Genomic DNA, 21,186 nt, shown 5'->3' with positions numbered 1-21,186 from the left:
CCCCCATCAAAGCAGATATTCCATCAGCGGTTACAATTACAGCTTTCTATGGGACATTATTTTTTAATTAAAGTAGTAATTTTTCCATTGGAAAATATTTATTTTCTTTCCTTCAGAGGTTTATAAAAAGTTCTTTGTGCAATTCATTGAAAAAAAATAGCAAATACCATATGTTTTGCTGGAAACATCTATATTTTCATGTAACTGTATAAAAACTTCCCACATTGCATATTATGTTCTAATCTTATTTCAACACTTTAGCAATGCTCTCTATGTCAGCATCTGCTGATAAAAGAATACATTTTATTTTGTCACTTTTTATGTTTTCTGAGTAATATTTGAGCCATTTTAATCACAGGAAAAAGAAAAGTTTTCCAATTCTTTTGACTTTTTATTTTTTGCTATTAAGAAATTTCACAAAAGAAACTTAAAAACATTTACTGTTAACTCTATTAAATTTTTCTAAAGACCAGGATTGAGCATCACATGACTTTAAACATAACTGGAGAAATTTCTGGTAATTATAATGACTTCCTACTATTATTAATATACTGAAGTACTACATGCACTTATGGTAAAATTCTTCATTAATAAAAGTGGAAATGAATTAATAATTCAAATAGTCTTCTCAATAATTTCTAAATTTGGTGGCCAATTTCCAATCAGATCTTTCTAGTTCATATTTGTTTACATTTCATTAATGTGTCTAACAAAGAACTAGTACCAGGAATTCAGTAGAAGTGTCAGTTCTATCATTTTCTTGTGGCCGATAGGTGTATGCCTCATTGAAAGACCTTTCTACTACCTAGCCATTCTGTGAAGAGTAGTTTGGTTAATACTAGATAATAGTATTTATAAATTCAAATTCAATTAACTGCTGAAAGCAAGAGAATCAATTTTTTTTTCTTTTAAGAGGAGACCACTGTAAACTCCTACATGCTGTACATTTTCAGTTTCTCTCAAGATCTCTCACACACCATATGTGACACAACAATCTTCTTCTGCCTTATTGACCGAGCCAGTATCAATTTTGTACACATTATCAGTAAAGCTTCATTTCTTTCATATCTTTTAGGTTAAAAAAGAAATATAAACAGTAGTTTTAATATTGCCTTCCCACTAACTGATGAAACACAGTTTTATACATGCCCCTTTGCATCAACTGCAGTAAAAGAACACCTAAAAGTCACAGTGACTTAACACAACATTTTACTTCTTGCCTATCCAAAGTCTGCTACAGGTCTAGGTATCTTTCCAAGGCACTATGCTCTACTTGGGGCCTCAGCAAACCTGGATTAGCGAGGTTCCACCACCCTATCATGCATAATCTGGAATATTTAGTCAACTCCCCAGAGAAAGAAGATGACAGGGAGCCGGTAGAATTGAGTATGGCTTTTCACTGCCTTAGACTGGAAGTGACACATATCCACTCACTGAAATTGTTGAGCTAGGACTGGTTACTTAGGCTTGCCCACTTGCAAGAGGCTGGAAGTAGAACCTTTTAGGTTTGGAACAATGAGAGAACTAGAGATTTCTGAGCACTAGTTATTTGTACCACAAATGCAAAAGATGATTATGCATATATTAATCACAAAAATATAAAAGAACATGATACATATATACTGAAAAACAAGAAAAAAATGTATAATACCATCATCCTTAAATTTAAAAATAATCTAGAATAAAAAAATTACTTTTTAGTTTGTACCATTTTTTGTACAGTTGTGATACTATAATAAAGTTCTTTACCCAGATTCCTAATTTAATAAGTTGTAAATATTTTCAATGTTATTTTCTTTTCTATATAAACATCATTTTCAATGGCTATAAAATATTTCATCACATGATTCCTGAAACACTTCCTTTTCTTTACATATTCAGGTTGCTTCCAATCTCTCACTAATGTAAAGAGCACTGTAGTAAATGTCATTGCAAGAGTTTTTATACTTTGGGTAACTTCCTTAGATTAACTTCTTAGAAATAATTAACCAAAAGGCAAAAATACATTTTTGACTCTTAATGGATCTTTAACAAATTGTCTTACAGAAGGTTTAGTTTCAAGTTGCAATGCCACCAATCATGTGAGTGCGTATCATTCGACTTGTAGGCTATCTGATACTGTTACTATTTTTGGTGACTGGAAAAGCAAAAGATGGTGACTTAATTCACATTTATCTGATTATTGAGTCTGAACAGTTTTTCCAGATGTTTATTAGTTTTATTCCCTCTGTTGATTATTATTTTGCTATTGACAAATTTTATTTATTTATTTTTTGAATCTTGTATAATAAAGACACTAGTCCTTTCTCACATGGATTTTCCATTAGTATTTTTCTTGGACTGTTATCTGCCTTTGGTTCTGGTTATTTTACCACACTTAAGTTATAATTTTTTTTTTTCATGGGCAGACACCGGGAAGCAAAGGTTTTAATTTTCATACATTCAAATTTGGTAATTTTTTTTCTTTAGGGTTTTATATCGCTTTCCTAAGCTTAGGATGGTATTCTTAGATCTAGAGATTAAAAAAAAAGTCAAATGAATTTTCTACTAATTTTCTGTTTCATTTTTTCAATTTTAGTGTGTGGTATGAATGTCTAACCCCTACGCTAACTGTTGTTTACTAAATAATCCTTCCTTGCTCCACTTACTTGTGATGTTGACTTTACTATCAATGTTTTAACTATGGTTACCAAATTCTGTGCCAACATGTCCCTCTAACATCTGTTAGATACAGCGAAAATTACTAGCTTAAAGTAGCTCAGTGTCAATACTAGATCAGGCTATATTCCTTTTGATGATGTCATATTTTTGCAAAACTGGTTTTTTAGTGAAAGCCATGATAAAAAGCACCTAATGTGTAAAAATCAATGTAGAACAGGAAATAAGAGTGGCAGTGTCCAATCTGATCCAAGGTTTGAAAAGTTGAGCAGTGGTTAACAGGTGTACATATCTTGTTATTAACTTTTTTTTTAATAAATAATATATTTTCTTTCAATATATATTATTTTTTAAAACGGTTATTAAAAGTTCAGGTTGTCTGGACCTATGCAGGAAAGAGTTAACGCAGCAGAACTGAGATGCTATCCTTTGAAAAGCGTGCTTAATAAGTTTGGCCCTTGGTTGGCATCTAGGAACTTGGTATTTGGGAGGGTTCCCACCATTCTCTGATTTATAAGGGTAGTTCACTGTGCCTAAATTGTTATATAAATAATATTTTTTATTGTGGAACACCTACTTCTTTCTGGGAATCTGGACTTTTGGTACATGGTGCCAGGCAGAGGGTGTCTATGTAACAAGACCCCAGTAAAAACCATGGGTTATTAATTCTTAAATGAGCTTCCCAGATAGACAACACTTCATGTTGCCACAACTCCCTGGTGGGGGAATTAAGAGGATTCTCAGGAGCTAATACCTAGTTTCTGTGGACTTTGCTCCATATACCTTTTCTCTTTGTTGAGACTGTTCTGTATACTCTCACTGCAATAAAATCTTAGCCATGGGGGTGCAAGGGTAGTTCAGTGGTAGAATTCTTGCCTGCTGTGTGGGAGACCTGGGTTCGATTCCCGGTCCATGCATTTTCCCAAAAACAAACAAACAAGCAAAAACAAAAAACAATAAAAACAAAACAAAAATTCAACAAAATGGTGCTGCAATAATGGGATACTCACATGGAAAAATAACGACATGTGATCCTGCTATACAACATACAAAAAAAAAAAAAAAAAACTTAGCCGTAAGTATGACTATATGCTGAGTCCTATAAGTCCTCCCAGAGAATCAAACCTGAGGTGGCATTGGGAACATCCAACACAAGACCTAACTACTCAATAAAATAATCTTAGGAACTTCTTTTTGATTAAGACACTAAGGATGCTATGCTATTTCTGATTATTATAGCAGCACCTTGTCAATTACACGAATTTAAAAATATGCCTTAAGTCCAGTAGTTATCACATTCATTTTTTTGGATTTTTCAAATATATGCATGTCTACCTTTTCTTCAAGATTAATTTTAAACAGGAAAAGCCCTCTTAAAATGCTCATAAGAAATATATTATTTTTATAAATTAATTTTGATTTAGGAAGAATCAGTGCTTTCAGGATTGAGTATTTTTTTCATTTATGAATGTGATCTATTTCTCCATTTCGACAAGTCCCCTTTACATATAAATTATATAACTTTTAAGCAGTAAGGAAACAATGATCTGATCTTATCTCCTAATTCTTGTTTGAAGAAACCTGACAATAGCTTTACAGTTACTTAGTGACAAAACAAGAATTAAAATTCTGGGTTCCTAACTTTCAGTCCAAGTACTTTTGTATTATATATTGTTCCTACATTTATCTAAAATTATTAAGTATCCAAGATGTACAAGGCACTTGTTCTGGGCAATGAAAGGTGAGTGAGATATGCTTTCAGACATAAATTGTTTGTCTTACCTGATGAATGAACTCATCTCTTTGGTCCATTATTATTTTCTGAGGAGGTCCATATAAGAAAAATATATTGATTATAGCTTTAGTAATTTCTGATACTGAAACATCACACAGAGGCAAAATCACAACCCATTTTGTGAATAAATCTGTCATGATTATAGCATATACATGACTTTTGTTGCTTGTATGAAAAGGTCCCATCAGATCAACAGTAACTATACTCCACGGATTTTCCACCTTGAGAAGGCGTTGTTTAGGTGCTAGAACAACTGTATTTTTTGCCACTTGGCAATGCTGACAATCATATACCTAAAAAAACAGATAAACAATAAAGAAAATATAGAAATGTTAAGATAATCAACATAGTAAAGACTGTTATGAATCTGGATTTAAAAATGATTAATAGGTACTTTGTGGTTTCTGCTTCTTTTTTTTTTTTTTTTTTGACACAGGCAGGCTCCAGGAAACAAACCGGGTTTCAGACATGGCAGCAAGAACTCCACCATGGAGTCACTGTTGCCAGCCCAGTACTCTGTACTTTGTGTTTTGATGGAGAAAATTCTAGACTGAAAATACACCACTTAGTTAAAAATGTCTATTCAGAATGATAAGCATATATTAGTTACTACTACTATTACTAACCATCTTAGAGGGTCTTACTCACACAGATCATACTTTTGGTTCACATCCAATAAATATTTATTAAAGGAATATATCCTAAAACAAGTTTGATATCATTATAAATCAGTATGTGAATATACAATAATTTCTATATATGAAAGGGTTTTTCTTTGAAATCTGTCAATATAAGTTCATTAATTTGTCTATTCTCACAATATTTATTAAAAGATAATTTTATTCAAACATCATTTATAGAAGCCAGAAACTGTTCTAGGTTTTGGAAAAAGGGAGTGAACCAAACAAAGCCTAAGCTGTCATGGAGCTTTCATTTGAGTCAGGTGAGACATGATCAATTGCTCAACTTATTGATGGTGCCACTGCTTAAAATACTTACGGAATTCATTTTAGAAACTACTTTCAAAACCAACTTATTAGCAAAATTTTAAAAACCACTGTCTTGCATGGTTACTTTTGATCAAAATTTTTATTTTTAATGTATTCACTAGTTTTAATCCAAATAACTTCTGATTATTTCCAAAAATCATATTCATTCTCAAGTGAAAAGATCTGACAAAGATTTCACCGAATGTTTGTAAAGGAACATTTGGCATGCTGGAGAGGCAATTCCAAATACAGAGGTCTTTAGAATACCTACACAGACTCATAAACTGATAATTCGTAAATGATACTTAGTTGAATAATGATTTTATCCTTTATGGATTAACTGGTTGTCTTTTTCATGTACTATTAAAATTATTAAAGAGCTCTGATTTACATACCAAGGAATTCCTTTGCTTTGGCAAACAGAATACACTAGAAAGAATAGGGATCAGTTGACCTATCAACAAGAACCACCAAATTACTAGGTGAATTTTCTTTTAGAAGAAATTGAAGATCGTAATGAGCTATAAAGTCACAAAAAGCATACTCATTTCTTTATCAACATAATTTGACTTTACATTTAGTTGGTTTTGGATTTCTGCCTTATTTGACATTATATTTCTACCTCAAGATGGAATAGGCACAAAAGATGAGCACAACTGAGCTTGACTTATCATGAAGATATTCTCTCTCAAGCAAAAGCTTTTCTGACTGTAATCAAAGAGATAATGATTTAGTCAAATGAATTTCAGCCCCATTTAAATTTTACCTATACAAAGGAATTTTAATGATAAAACTCAGGTTCTATACTTAAAAAGGTATTTAAATCTGGTATTTTCAAAAGTCTGTTCTTATGTTTAATTAATGATTATTTCTAGTTCAAATTATGCTTTACTGATTTTAATGAAGAGTCATGAAGGGGAATAAAATTTCCTTTAAATGTTTTTGTACAAAAACTTCTCATGCAAAAAGTACTTACAGTAAATCCAGAGCACTGATTAATTTTGGATATTTATTACAAAAACATTATTCAAAATACTCCAAATGCATAATCCATACCCACTGTTTGACATCATTGGTCACAGAAGTCCAATAATAACTGGATTCCACTAAAGTAAGAGTTCTGGATATGCCATGGTGGACTCCAGTGTCATTTTCATGGCATTCTTTCAAGACTTTCTTTTTTTCTTCTTCACAAACAATTACCAAACGATTTTGTTTTCTATCTTTTCCAACATAAAACAGCTTTTTTTCTGAAATAAATGACATAAAAAGAATTTGCAATTTTTACAAAAACTGAAAAAATACTTGCAGTTGCCTCCTAAAAAACTGGCATGAATTAGCAAATGAATCATAATCAGATAAGCAACCTCCTGGAACAGAATCCAAAATAGTATTTCATCATAGCTGTATTTTTGTAAGCTACCACCTCTTTCAGGTGGATTGGATTGAGTTGAAGGTGGGGATGGTAGAGTGGGAAAGTGGGAGAACCTTAATTCTCAGGATAGTTCTTTGTTTCCCTTTGAGGACACCTGAAAAGAATATGCAGCTGAGAAGCAACCAAGGAATGGAAAGAATTACCTCCTCTCCCATATGGATAGGGCAGCTATTCAAATTCCAGAATATGCCATTTTAATATAGCCTAAGCATGTGCTGAGTGGAACATTTCTTACTTTAAGGTTTAGAGGTAAGCAACTTGAGGCAAGGAAATTTATCTATCTTATTCATCAATGTATCCTCAAAACCTGGAATGTGGTTGGCAGAAAATAGAGACCAAAATCGCTGTATAAATCACTAATAAATGAATGAGTAAATCCTCACTTTAGTCTAAGTGATAATGGATTTAGGCAAACCGTATTCAGCCTCAGGAAGTTATTGGGATGAGTATACACAGTGAGAAATGAGCAGGCATTTATTTGTTTTACAATTTTCTTGACCTGCCTTGGCAAAAACCTAATTCTGTACCTATAAACAAAACTCCTATTAGTATCACCATCATTCATTAAATTATCTGGCAATTATACTTCTCTTTATCTTTAAGGGGTGGGGGGGGGAAGTGGGGGACTACCATAACCTTTGAAGATAAACATTCTATTGCTTTCAAATATTTAATCCTTTCAGGAGATGGGGTCCAAAAACAAATGTAATCCTGAGACTATTTCATGGCAGTGGGAAGGGGAAAACTTTAATAAACACGAGTTTTGTCAACATTTTGACATGAAGTATTAAATCAATTCTTCATTGAAAGTGGCATCAGTGCTTGAAAGTGTACCATTAGAGTATAAAGGAACCTCCTGAGTCAGAAAAAGCAGAAGTTAATTTTGGTATTTTATTTTCTTTTATGGTGTGTTGGTATGAACCTGTTAGGACCCCAGAAAAGCCATGTGTGCTGGTTTGAAAGTACTATGTACCCTAGAAAAGCCATGTTTAATCCTGATTCCATCTTGTCAGGGCAGCCTTTCTTCTAATCCTGATCCAACAATGCACATTGGAATCTTTTGATTAGATTATCTCTGTGGAGATGTGACACATCCAATTGTGGTGTTAACTTCTGATAAGACGGAGATGTGACTCAACCCTTCCAGGTAGGTCTTTATTAGTTTACTGAAATACTTTAAAACACGAAACATTTTGGAGTAACCTCAGAAATGACAAAACAGACAGAAATTTCAGAGTAAACAGGCAGATAACAGAAACACAGATGTTTGGAGATGCTTAGAGCCCAGCTTATGTTGCCATGAGATGTTAAGCAAACCAGAACATGGAGAGAACCAGGAGTAGCCAAGAGATGAAAGCCAGCCCCAGAGAAGCAAAGAAATGAATCCCCACAGAAACAGAGGCTGAAGGTAATGGAGCCCAGGAGCAAGGGACCAGCAGATGCCAACCACCTGACTTCCCAGCTCATGGAGATGTTCCTGACCCATCAGCCTTTCTTGAGTGAAGGTAAACTCTTGATTGGACACTTTCACTTCCTTAGAACTGTAAACTTGAACTTATTAAATTCCCCTTTTTAAAAGCCATTCCAGTTCTGGAATATCATATTCCAACAGCTTCCAAACTAATACACCACGTTCTTCTAATCCAATCTTGTGGGAGTAGACCTGTTGTTGGGTGGGACCTTTTGATTAGGTTGCTTCCATAGTGATGTTACCCACCCAGCTGTGGGTGGGACCCTTTGTTTAAGTTATTTGGATGGAGATGTGACCCTGCTTATTCAAGGTGGGTCTGAATCCTTTTACTGGATTCCTCTATAATAGAATAAAAGGCAGAAAACACAGAGAGAGCCAGAGTCAAGACAGAGAGCAGAGATGAAAACAAGACACAGATGTCTTAAGAAGCAGAAGGAGCTTAGAGAGCTAGTTGAACCCAAAAGCCGGGAAAGAAGTATAACAGATGTTCTCTTGTGCCTTCTTATGTGAAAGAGAAATTCAGGACATGATCAGCCTTTCTTAAGTGAGGGTATCCTCTTGTTGATGCCTTAATTTGAACATTTTTATGGCCTTGGAACTGTACACTTGTAACTTAATAAACCCCTTTGTAAAAGCCAATCCATTTCTGGTATATTGTATTCTGGCAGCACTGGCCAACTAAAACATACAGTGTCATTTTTTGCCTATGATTTAAACTTTCCTTTAAATGTTTACTGGCCTTTAGTTAGTGTTCCAGTTTGCTAGCTGCCAGAATGCAACACACCAAAGATGGGCTGGCTTTTGAGAAAAGGGGATTTATTTCATTAGTTCTTCAGAGGAAAGGCAGCTAACTTTCATCTGAGGTTCTTTCTTACGTGGGAAGGCACAGGACAATCTCTGCTGGCCTTCTCTCCAGGCCTCTGGGTTCCAATAACTTTCCCCAGGGTGGTTCCTTTCTGCATCTCCAAAGGCCTGGGCTGAGCCAGGAGTGTTGAGATGAGGTATGCTGAGCTGCTTGGGCTGTGCCATGTTGTATTCTCTCATTTAAGCACTAGCCAATTACATCATTCATTGCAGCAAGCACGCCTCCTAGCCGACTGTAGATGTAATCAGCAACAGATGAGGTTCACGTACCACTAGCTTATGTCCACAGCAACAGAACTAGATGCCTTCACCTGGCCAAGTTGACAACTGAATCTAACTACCACAGTTAGCTTCAGTGAGATTTCTACTTTGCTTTTGACTGGGTGGCATCATCAACTTAACTATTAATTATTAAGCAATTCTAATCATTACAGAAATTCTCAAGTTCCACAAAACACATGGAGAAACATCTATATTAACCATATACTCCAGGTTTTGCATATTAATTTTACCTTTGAAGATAAAATTTTGTGCTGCTCTTCTTATGCCACTTCTCTCACTTGGCAGGGTAGTTGGATGATATTCACCAGTTCGTTTATAATATGCAATCTGTTTCAGATGAAGGTCACCATTTTTTCCACTACGGACCATTATTAACCTAGGGAAAGATATTTAAAGGTATAATTTAAGTGCTAAATTAATATAAGTGCTACACTAAAGATATAATTTAGTTGCTATTTCAGTTTAGGCTTCTATCATATTTTTGCTTACAAATGAATTTAGCTTTCCCAGAACATTATCTATGAGCAAGATAATTGTAGTACAAAATGGAAGAGTGACGTATATGAACTAAAATATTCGAATGCTATTTTTGAGACACATAATGACAAATTATCTTGTCTCTTTCCATGTGACAAGAAATGTTGAGCATTTTCCAGATACTGAGGAAAAAGGGAAATGAACAAGTATACATCAAAAAGTCTTGCTTAAAGACTTTCTTATTGTCATGAACTGAAATATTATTTAAATAAGATAGTCCTTATCCTATCAAATAAGATAAGATGATATTTAAATGATGACAGGTTATATAAGGGGGAAAAATATAGTTTTACATTACTTATAAATATATTCATGGACATTGCAAAAGGCAAAGAAAAAACAAACTATTCAAATCATATCTGAGAAAGGTATATTTTATAGGTGTTCACTGGAGTGCACAGGTAGTTCTGTGGTAGAATGCTCATCTGTCATACAGGAGACCTGGGTTCAATTCCCGGCCTGTGCACCCACCCAAAACAAACAAATCAATAACAACGAAAAAAAGACAAAAATGTTAAAATGACGGAAGATGTTTAGCTATGCTAGACCTCAAACACCCTTCCTAACTATATATGACCTATTCTTTCTTGAACAGAAATGATTTTTGATCTTATGTATACTTTTTCTATATTATAAATAATAATCTGGCTAGGAAAAAAATCCTGTTCTCTATTGTAGAATCTAAATAATATGGGAAACATTGAAAAGATAAAGCCTTTCTTTCATATTTTTAGTTGAAAGGAAACACTCTGTGCCTTTCTCTCAGTTGCTACCACCCCAATCCATCCAGATTTTTGGCCTCTCTCTCTCTCTCTCTCTCTCTGCTGCTGTGCCCTGTGAGATTGAGCCTTGCAGACTACATTTATAATTTTTCAGCTGGAACTGGCAAATAGAAGGTACTGGGAGTCTACTAAGAACAAAGAAGCGGTCAGGATATTAGAATGTTTATTTCTCTGTTCCTTCTTTGGTTTAAACTGCTGTGGTTTACAACTACAGCCCCTGTCAACACACACACACACACACACACACACACACACACACACACACACACACACACACACAATCTTTCCTCTCCCTAGTTCTCACTGGAATTCTGTAACATCATTTCTTCTCCTTGCTCCTTCAGCTCTAGAGGTGCTATATCCTGCTATTGCTAATCTCCAGGCAATAAATTGTTTTGTTTTGATCCAGTGTCCATACCTCTGTAAACAGTTTCTTCATTAAGTTTTCTTTAAAATTCCAGCAGAATATGTCTTCTGTTTCCTGTGGGGACTCTGGACATTTCAAATGCTTAAAATGACGAAATTCTAAAAACAATTATGGGTATTTACATCCAACTAAAAGATTTAGGAATGAGACTAAAATATCATATAACTGCAGAGAACCTTAAAACGAAGAAAAGATTGTGAACCATGGCTTAAGTCAGCCTATTAAATCTCTTCCTATGATACAGCTCTTTCCATGTTGAATAACTACCTTTCTAATATGTTAATAACTTTCAGTGATGCTGCCATTATATCAATAACCTCTGTTAATTTTAGGTTAGCATGGAAGATAAATTTAAAAAGCAGATTCTGTAATGCTAAAAGTACCCTTTGATAACATAAGATAACCTAAGTATATGGGGTTGATTGCCACTATAAAGTATTATAAAACCATTAATTTTTTCTAATATAAATTCGCTTTCAGTTAGACATTAAATATATGGATTATTCATTTTATCATATATAGCTGCACAGCAAAAAACAAATGTAGCTTATCACAGTTTCTAGAACATCTAAAAAAATGAATGGATCAGATCCTAAGACAGTATAACGTTATAGTAAATAAGAAACTGTGGTATTAGCATAAGGAGAGGAAAACAGATTACTGAAACAGAATAGGGTGTCTAACATTGGATCCCCATATATATGGTCAATGAACTTACAACGAAGGTGTCAATTCAATGGGGGAAAGAGATGATCTTCTCAATAAACGATACTGGAGCAACTGGGTATCTGCATAGGAAAAAGGAACTTTAACTACATACCTCCCATTTTCATGAAAATCAATTCCAGATAAATCATAAAACTAAAGGTAAAGAATAAAGCCTCTGGAAGAAAACAAAAAAATATCCTCAAAACTTTGGGAGGCAAAGATTTATCAAACAGGACACAAAAGCCACTATCTATAAAATACCAAAAAAAAAACAAATTGGACTTCATGATAATCAAAACTTCTGTTCATCAAAGGACACCATTAAGAGGACTATGGGAAGATGGAGGACTAGAGAGCTCCAGGACTGCCATTTCACCAAAATACTATTAAACAGGTGGGGACTGTTGAAACAGCAATTTGAAACTATGGAGGACAGAAAAACTGTTCAGCATCAAGGGAAGAGCAGGAGAAAGAGACTGATAAATTATGGCAGAGAATAGTAAATTGCTCTAATGGCAGCTATCATCGCCCGTCCCCCACCCCCCACAGCAGGCCACTGTGGGATCCAGTTCCTGGGTAGCTCACTGGTGACACAAAGGGGCATAAAAATCCTCATCTTTAAGTCCAGGGGTAGGCACAGATGAAGGCTTGGAACTGTCAAATTTGGATTGCAGGGCCCCTGCTCTGGCACAGCCAGTGTTTCAACCTGCTCTGACAAAGGAGGCGGCAACCATTGTTTCAACTTGCCCAAGAGAGGGGTGACAAGAAACTCAAAATGAATCTGATTGAGAAGCTGAAAGAAAAAAAAAATATTAAAAGTGAAAATAATCTAAGATAACTCTGGGACACCATCAAGCACACCAATATATGCATTATGGAAGTCCTGGAAGCAGAAGAAAGAAAAAGAGGGAGAAGGAATATTCAAAGAAATAATGAGAGAACTTCTCAAACTTAGCAAAAGATGTGAATATGCACTTCCAAGAAGCCCAGAGAACATCAAACAGGATACACACAAAGAAAAGTACACCCTGTCATACACTGATCACACTATTGAATGCAAAGGACAAGGAAAGAGTTCTGAAAGGTGCAAAAGAAAAGCAATGTGTTGACATACTAGGGAGTTCCAATTAGATTGAGTGCCGATTTCTCACAGAAACCACAGAGGCAAGAAGGCAGTGAGTTGAAATATTTAAAGTGCTGAAGAAAACACAAATGCCTGCCAAGAATTTCATATCCAGAGAGATTTTATTTAAAAAATGAGGGAGATATCTTCAGATGAACAAAAGCTACGGGAATTCATCACTAGACGTATTTTACATGTAATGCTGAAGGGTTTTCTTCAGACTGAAAGGAAAGAACAGTTGACAGTGGTTCAAAGCAGCAAAGAAAAAAGACCGGTGGTAAGGGTAACTATTTGGGTAATTATAAATGCCAATATTATTGCAGTATATTGTTTGGTATATAACTCTATTTCTTACTTCCTATAGGTCCTAAAATGCAAATGCATAAAAAGCAATAATAAACCTATGGTTTTGGACACACAATGTATAAAGACATAAGTGGTAACAAGTATAAAAAAAAAACAAATGTGGGGGGACAGAGGGCTATAGGAAAAGCATATGTGAATGCTATTCAAGTTAAGTTGGTATCAAACCAAATATTAATGTTATATATTTAGGATGTTAAATTTTAACCCCATGGTAACCACAGGAAGATAAATGAAAAATATATCCAGACATAAAAGAGCAGACATTCGATACAGTACAACACAAAAACTCAAATAAATAGAAAAGTAGGAATTAATGGAAATGAGATAAAACAATCATGCATAAAACAGAAGATTCTAAAATACCATCCTCACATTACTTTGGAATATTTGTTACCATTGATGGCACATTTTTATAATTGCACTATTAACTGTAGTCCATGATCTCACATAGGGTTCACTGTGTAGAGTAGGTCCACGGATTTTTTTTTGTTGATATTTTGTTACTATACATGTAATCTAACATTTCACCTTTTAATCATACTCAGATACATATTTCAATCCTCTTACATTCACAGTGTTGTGCTCCCACCACCACCATCCACTAACAAAAGATTTTCATCATTCCAAATATTCTAAGCCTTAACTTGCCATTCCCTATCCCCACCCCATTCCCTGTTTAACTCATACTCTAGTTTCTAGGACTCTATGAGTTTGCTTATTCTAATTATTTCAAATCAGTGAGGTCATGCAATATTTGTCCTTTTCTGTCTGGCTTATTGCACTCAACATGATGTCTTCAATGTTGAGTCAGGAATGTTGTCATATATATATAAGGGCTTCATTCTTTTTTGCAGGTAAATGATATTCCATTGTATGTTGTGCTGGTTTGAAAGGATTTATGTACCCTAGAAAAGCCATGTTTTAATCGTAATCAGTCTTTTGAGGGCAATGATTTCTTCTAATCTCTATTCAGTACTGTAGTTTGGAAACTTGATTAGGTTATTCCCATGGAGATGTGACACAATCGATTGTGGGTATTAAACTTGATTAGATGGAGACGTGTCTCTATGCATTCCATGTGGGTCTTGAGTAGCTTATTAGAATCCTGTAACAGGAGACATTTTGTAAAGAATTCTTTTGAGAATGAGGAGAGAACTTCAGAACCACAACAGAATGATGAGAGAACCACAGAGTCCACCAGCCAGTGACCTTTGGAGATGAAGAAGGAAAACGCTGCCAGGGAGCTTCATGAAACAAGAGGCCTGGAGAGGAAGCTAGTAAATGTCACCAAGTTCGCCATGTGCCTTTCCAGTGGAGAGAGAAACCCTGAACCTCATCGGCCTTTTTGAACCAAGGTATCTTTCTCTGGATGCCTTAAATCTGACATTTCTATAGGTATCAGTGTGCAAATATCTGCTCAAGTCCCTGCTTTCAATTTTTTTGGGTATATATGAGTAATGTGATTGCCAGGTCTTACAATGGTTTTATACTTGGCTTTCTGAGGAACTACCAAACTGTTTTCAGTCACCAGGAATGGATGAGTGCCCCTATTTCTCTGCATCCTCTCCAATACTTTTTTTCTTTCTTTTTTTTAATTCTAGTGGGTCCCTGATGGCTAATGATGTTGAGCACCTTTATGTGCTTTCCAGCCATTTGTATATCTTCTTTAGGGAGATGTCTATTCCAATCTTTTGCCCATTTTTAAAATTGAGTTGTTTGTCTTTTTGTTGTTAAGTTGAAGGATTTTGTTTTGGTTTGTTAAAGCTGCCAGAATACAATATACCAGAAATGGTATGGCTTTTAAAAAGGAAATTTATTACAAGTTTGCTGTTCTAAGCCAACAAAATGTCCAAACTAAGGCATCTAGAGAAAGATACCTTAACTTAAGAAAGGCCAATAGGCCCAGAACACCTCTGTCAGCTGGGAAGGCATGTGACTGGGAACCTTCGCTTCTGGTTTCAAACAGCTTTGATGCCAGTGGTCTCCTCTCTAAGCATCTGTGGACTTCACTTAGCTCCTCCAGGACACAACTCTGGATTCTGGCTTGCTTGGCATCTCATGGGAAGGCACTTGGTGATGTCTGCTGGGTTCTGCCCATGTCTCGGTGTGTGTTCTCTCTGTCGGCACTCCAAGCATCTTCAAAGTCCATGTCTCTGTCAGCTCTGGAACAACTGTTCTCCAGGCATCTGCACCTGACATTTCTTCAAAATATCTAACCTTTTAAAGGACTCTAGTAAACTAATCAAGACCCACCTTGAATAGGTGGAGTCACATCTCCACCTAATCAAAAGGTCACACCCTTTTGATTTAGGCGTCCCAGGACGCCTAAACATCTCTATGGAATAATCTAACCAAAAGGTGACACCTACAACTGGGTATGTCACATTTCCATGGAAACAATCCAATCAAAGTTTCTCACCCTAAACAACAGGTCTGGCCCCATAAGATTGGATCAGGATTAACACATGGCTTTTCAACTCAGTTTGAAACCCAGCACAGATTTCTTTATATATTCTGGATATTCAACTTATATCAGATATGTGGTTTCCAAACATTTTCTCCCATTGCGTGGGTTGCCATTTTCCTTTCATGAAAAACTTCTTTCAGGTCCAAAAATTTCTAATTTTGATGAGGTCCCATTTATCTATTTTTTCTGTGCTTTGGGTATAAAGTCTAAGAAATAACTGCCTAGCACAAAGCCCTAAAGATGCTTCCATACATTTTCTTCTAGGAGATGGAGAATTCTGGCTCTTATATTTACACCTTTGATCCATTTGAGCTGATTTTTATATAAGGTGTGAGGTAGGGGGTCCTCCTTTTTTTTTTTGCAAGTGGAGATCCAGTTTTCCCAACACCATTTGTTGAAGAGGCTATTCTTTCCTAATTAAGTAGTCTTTGCTTCGCTATTAAGAATCAATTGACCATAAATGTGCAGGTTGATTTCTGAGCTCTCAATTCAATTCCAGTGGTCTATGTATGTGTCCTTGTGTTGTTTAGATTACTTTGGCTTTGCTATCAGTTTTAAGATCAGGAAGTTTCAGTTTCTTTAACTTCATTCTTCCTTTTCAAGATGGCTTTAGCTATTTGGGGCCCCTTATCCTTCCATATAAATTTCATGATTTTTCATTTTCTTACAAAGAAAGTTGTTGGAATTTTTATTAGGATTGCAAAATAAATTGCTTTGGATAGAATTGATACCTTAATGATATTTAGCTTTCCAATCCAAGAACATTGCATGTCCTTCCATTTATTTAGGTCTTCTATGATTTCTTTTCGCAAACTACAAGTCCTTTATATCCTTGGTTAGATTTATTCCTAGATATCTGATTCTTTCAGTTGAAATTATGAATGGATTTTTTCCTTGATTTCCTGTTCGACTGCTCATCAAGTGGTGTTAACTATAAGCTTCTCATATATGTCCTTTATCATACTGACGAAATTTCATATTATTCCTAGTGTTCTATATTTTTATCAAGAAGGGATACTGGATTTTGTCAAAAATACCTTCTACATCAATTGAGATGATCATGTGTTTTTTTTTCCTTTGTTATACTGATGTTTTACATTGATTTTCTGATGTTGAACCATCCTTGCACACTAGAGATAAATCCCAAGTGATCATGGTGTATAATTCTTTAAATATGCTGTTGCATTCTGTCAAGGATTTTTGTATCTGTATTCATAAGAGATAGCTTTCTTTTTTTGTGTGGTATCTTTACCTGCCTTTGCTGTGAGGGTGATGTTGGTCTCATAAAACATATCAGAGTGTTCCCTCATCAATGTTTTTGAACAGTTTGACTAGAATTCGAGTTAAGTTTTCTTGGAATGTTTGGTAGAAGTCCCGTGTAAAGCCATCTGTTCCTGGGCTTTTCTTTTTTTTTTTATTTTTTTTTATTTTTATTTTATTTTTTTATTAACGGAAAGAAAAAAAAAAGAAATTAACACAACATTTAGAAATCATACCGTTCTACATATGCACTCAGTAATTCTTAACATCATCACATAGATGCGTGATCATCGTTTCTTAGTACATTTGCATCGGTTTAGAGGAACTAGCAACACAACAGAAAAAGATATAAAATGTTAATATAGAGAAAAGAAATAAAAGTAGTAATAATAGTAAAAAAACAACAACAAACAAACAAACAAGCAAACAAAAACAAAAAAACCCCTATAGCTCAGATGCAGCTTCATACAGTGTTTTAACATGATTACTTTACAATTAGGTATTATTGTGCTGTCCATTTTTGAGTTTTTGTATCTAGTCCTGTTGCACAGTCTGTATCCCTTCAGCTTCAATTACCCATTGTCTTACCCTGTTTCTAACTCCTGCTGGACTCTGTTATCAATGACATATTCCAAATTTATTCTCGAATGTCCGTTCACATCAGTGGGACCATACAGTATTTGTCCTTTAGTTTTTGGCTGGACTCACTCAGCATAATGTTCTCTAGGTCCATCCATGTTATTACATGGTTCATAAGTTTATCTTGTCTTAAAGCTGCATAATATTCCATCGTATGTATATACCACAGTTTGTTTAGCCATTCTTCTGTTGATGGAGATTTTGGCTGTTTCCATCTCTTTGCAATTGTAAATAACGCTGCTATAAACATTGGTGTGCAAATGTCCGTTTGTGTCTTTGCCCTTAAGTCCTTTGAGTACATACCTAGCAATGGTATTGCTGGGTCGTATGGCAATTCTATATTCAGCTTTTTGAGGAACCGCCAAACTGCCTTCCACAGTGGTTGCACCCTTTGACATTCCCACCAACAGTGGATAAGTGTGCTCTTTCTCCGCATCCTCTCCAGCACTTGTCATTTTCTGTTTTGTTGATAATGGCCATTCTGGTGGGTGTGAGATGATATCTCATTGTGGTTTTGATTTGCATTTCTCTAATGGCCAGGGACATTGAGCATCTCTTCATGTGCCTCTTGGCCATCCGTATTTCCTCTTCTGGTAGGTGTCTATTCAAGTCTTTTTCCCATTTTGTAATTGGGTTGGCTGTCTTTTTGTTGTTGAGTTGAACAATCTCTTTATAAATTCTGGATACTAGACCTTTATCTGATATGTCATTTCCAAATATTATCTCCCATTGTGTAGGCTGTCTTTCTACTTTCTTGATGAAGTTCTTTGATGCACAAAAGTGTTTAATTTTGAGGAGCTCCCATTTATTTATTTCTTTCTTCAGTGCTCTTGCTTTAGGTTTAAGGTCCATAAAACCGCCTCCAGTTGTAAGATCCATAAGATATCTCCCAACATTTTCCTCTAACTGTTTTATGGTCTTAGACCTAATGTTTAGATCTTTGATCCATTTTGAGTTAATTTTTGTATAAGGTGTGAGATACGGGTCTTCTTTCATTCTTTTACTTATGGATATCCAGTTCTCTAGGCACCATTTATTGAAGAGACTGTTCTGTCCCAGGTGAGTTGGCTTGACTGCCTTATCAAAGATCAAATGTCCATAGATGAGAGGGTCTATATCTGAGCACTCTATTCGATTCCATTGGTCGATATGTCTATCTTTATGCCAATACCATGCTGTTTTGACCACTGTGGCTTCATAATATGCCTTAAAGTCCGGCACCGCTAGACCTCCAGCTTCGTTTTTTTTCCTCAAGATGTTTTTAGCAATTCGGGGCAACCTGCCCTTCCAGATAAATTTGCTTATTGGTTTTTCTACTTCTGAAAAATAAGTTGTTGGGATTTTGATTGGTATTGCATTGAATCTGTAGATGAGTTTAGGTAGGATTGACATCTTAATTATATTTAGTCTTCCAATCCATGAACACGGTATGCCCTTCCATCTATTTAGGTCTTCTGTGATTTCTTTTAGCAGTTTTTTGTAGTTTTCTTTGTATAGGTTTTTTGTCTCTTTGGTTAAATTTATTCCTATGTATTTCATTCTTTTAGTTGCGATTGTAAATGGGATTTCGTTTCTTGATTTCCACCTCAGCTTGTTCATTACTAGTGTATAGAAAAGCTACAGATTTTTGAATGTTGATCTTGTAGCCTGCTACTTTGCTGTACTCATTTATTAGCTCTAGTAATTTTGTTGTGGATTTTTCTGGGTTTTCTACGTATAGTATCATATCGTCTGCAAACAGTGATAGTTTTACTTCTTCCTTTCCAATTTTGATGCCTTGTATTTCTTTTTCTTGTCTAATTGCTCTGGCCTGGGCTTTTCTTTATTGGGAGGTTTTTCATCACTGTGTCAATCTCTTTACTAGTAATTGGTTTGTTGAGATCTTCTATTTCTTCTTGAGTCAGTGTAGGTACTTTGTTTCTAAGAATTTGTCCATAATTTCAAGAAATTGTTTTCATATAATTACTTGGTAGTCAGTTGTTTAAATCCTCTTGTAGGCCTTTTTTACTTCAGCAGGATCAGTAGTGATCACCCTTTTCATTTCTGATTTTTGTTATCTGGACCTTTCTTTTTTCTTTGTCAGCCTTGCTAAAAGTTTGGCAATTTTATTAATATTTTCAAATAACCTAATTTTGGTTTTATTGATTCTGTTTTTAGTTCTCTATCTTATTTATCTGCACTGTTTGTTATTTCCTTTTCTTCTACTCACTTAGGGTTTTGTTTACCCTTCTTTTTCTAGTTCTTTGTTTTGATGTTAGCTCTCTGACTTGGTCTTCTTTTTAATGTAAACTTCTAGAGCTATAAATGTTTCTCTCAGCACTGTCTTCCTTGCATCCCGTATGTTTTAATATGTTGTATTTTCATTTTCATTCACCTCAAGATATTTCCTTACTTTGCTTGTGATTTCCTCTTTAACCCATTTATATTTAAGGGCATGTTAATTTCCATGTATTTGTGAATTCCCCATTTCTTCCTCCTGTTATTGATTTCTAGCTTCATTTAGTTGTGGTAAGAGAAAATACATTTCATGATTTCAATGCTATTGAGATTTGTTTTTTGTCCCAACATATGGTTTCTCTTAGAGAATGAGCTATATACACTAAAGAAGAATGTGTATTCTTTTTCTGTTGGGTGAATTATTCTATATGGTCTCTTGGTTTATGGTTTCATTCAAGTTGTGTAGTTCCTTATTGATCTTCTGACTGGATGTTCTAATCATCATTGAAAATAGTGTATTAAAATCTCCCACTATTAATATAGAACCATCAATTTCTCCCTTCAAAACTGTATTTGCTTCATATATTTTGGGGTTCTGATGTTAGGTGTATATATATTTATAATACCTACAACTTCTTGTTGATTTGTCTCCTTTATCAATATAATCCTGTCTTTGTTCCTTGAAACTGTTTTTACTTAAAGTTTATTTTATGTGATAATAGTGTAGCTCTTTTTTGATTATTACTTGCATGTAGTAATAAAAACTTGCATTTTTTCACTTTCAAGTTACCTGTATCTTTCAATTTAAGGTGAGTCTCTTGCAAACAGCTTATAGTCAGGTCATGATTTCTTTAATCTCTTCTGCCAATCACTGCCTTTTCTTGCAAACAGCTTATAGTCAGGTCATGATTTCTTTAATCTCTTCTGCCAATCACTGCCTTTTGACAGGAGAGTTTAATTCATTTACTGATAATACAGTACTTTCTTCTGCCGATAATACAGGACTTTCTTCTGCTGTTTTGCTATTTAATATTTGAAAGTATTATATCTTTTTTTGTCCAAACCCACAACTTCTCTAATAAAGAAAAAAAAAATACTCAACACTACTCTCAAACAATGATACCTACGTCATCACATGGCCAACTTCTTTCTTGTGTCTGTCTCCA

The 21,186-nt window shown here is 34.9% G+C and overlaps 1 protein-coding gene across 19 annotated transcripts in view; it reads right to left on the bottom strand.

The window, feature by feature from the left end:
* GIN1 (gypsy retrotransposon integrase 1) overlaps positions 1 to 21,186 on the bottom strand; it is a 44,855-nt gene that overhangs the window by 17,505 nt on the left and 6,164 nt on the right. For 5 of the 19 annotated variants that reach the window (XM_077139024.1, XM_077139028.1, XM_077139026.1 and 2 more), the window contains 5 exons: positions 11,959 to 12,028; positions 11,232 to 11,338; positions 9,725 to 9,870; positions 6,499 to 6,692; positions 4,441 to 4,746 (listed from right to left, as the gene is read on the bottom strand). In XM_077139024.1, the coding sequence (XP_076995139.1) occupies positions 4,441 to 4,746; positions 6,499 to 6,692; positions 9,725 to 9,863 (639 nt within the window). In that variant the 5' untranslated portion in view covers positions 9,864 to 9,870; positions 11,232 to 11,338; positions 11,959 to 12,028. Of the gene's footprint in view, positions 1 to 4,440; positions 4,747 to 6,418; positions 6,693 to 9,724; positions 9,871 to 11,231; positions 11,339 to 11,958; positions 12,029 to 21,186 lie in introns of those variants that run through there. The other 14 variants (XM_077139032.1, XM_077139042.1, XM_077139040.1 and 11 more) reach the window with 5 other exon arrangements.

Source organism: Tamandua tetradactyla, chromosome 21 (genome assembly GCF_023851605.1).
Source record: "Tamandua tetradactyla isolate mTamTet1 chromosome 21, mTamTet1.pri, whole genome shotgun sequence".
Classification (NCBI taxonomy): domain Eukaryota; kingdom Metazoa; phylum Chordata; class Mammalia; order Pilosa; family Myrmecophagidae; genus Tamandua; species Tamandua tetradactyla.
Note: the sequence above shows the minus strand (reverse complement) of the source record. Positions and strands in the feature narration are given on the sequence as shown.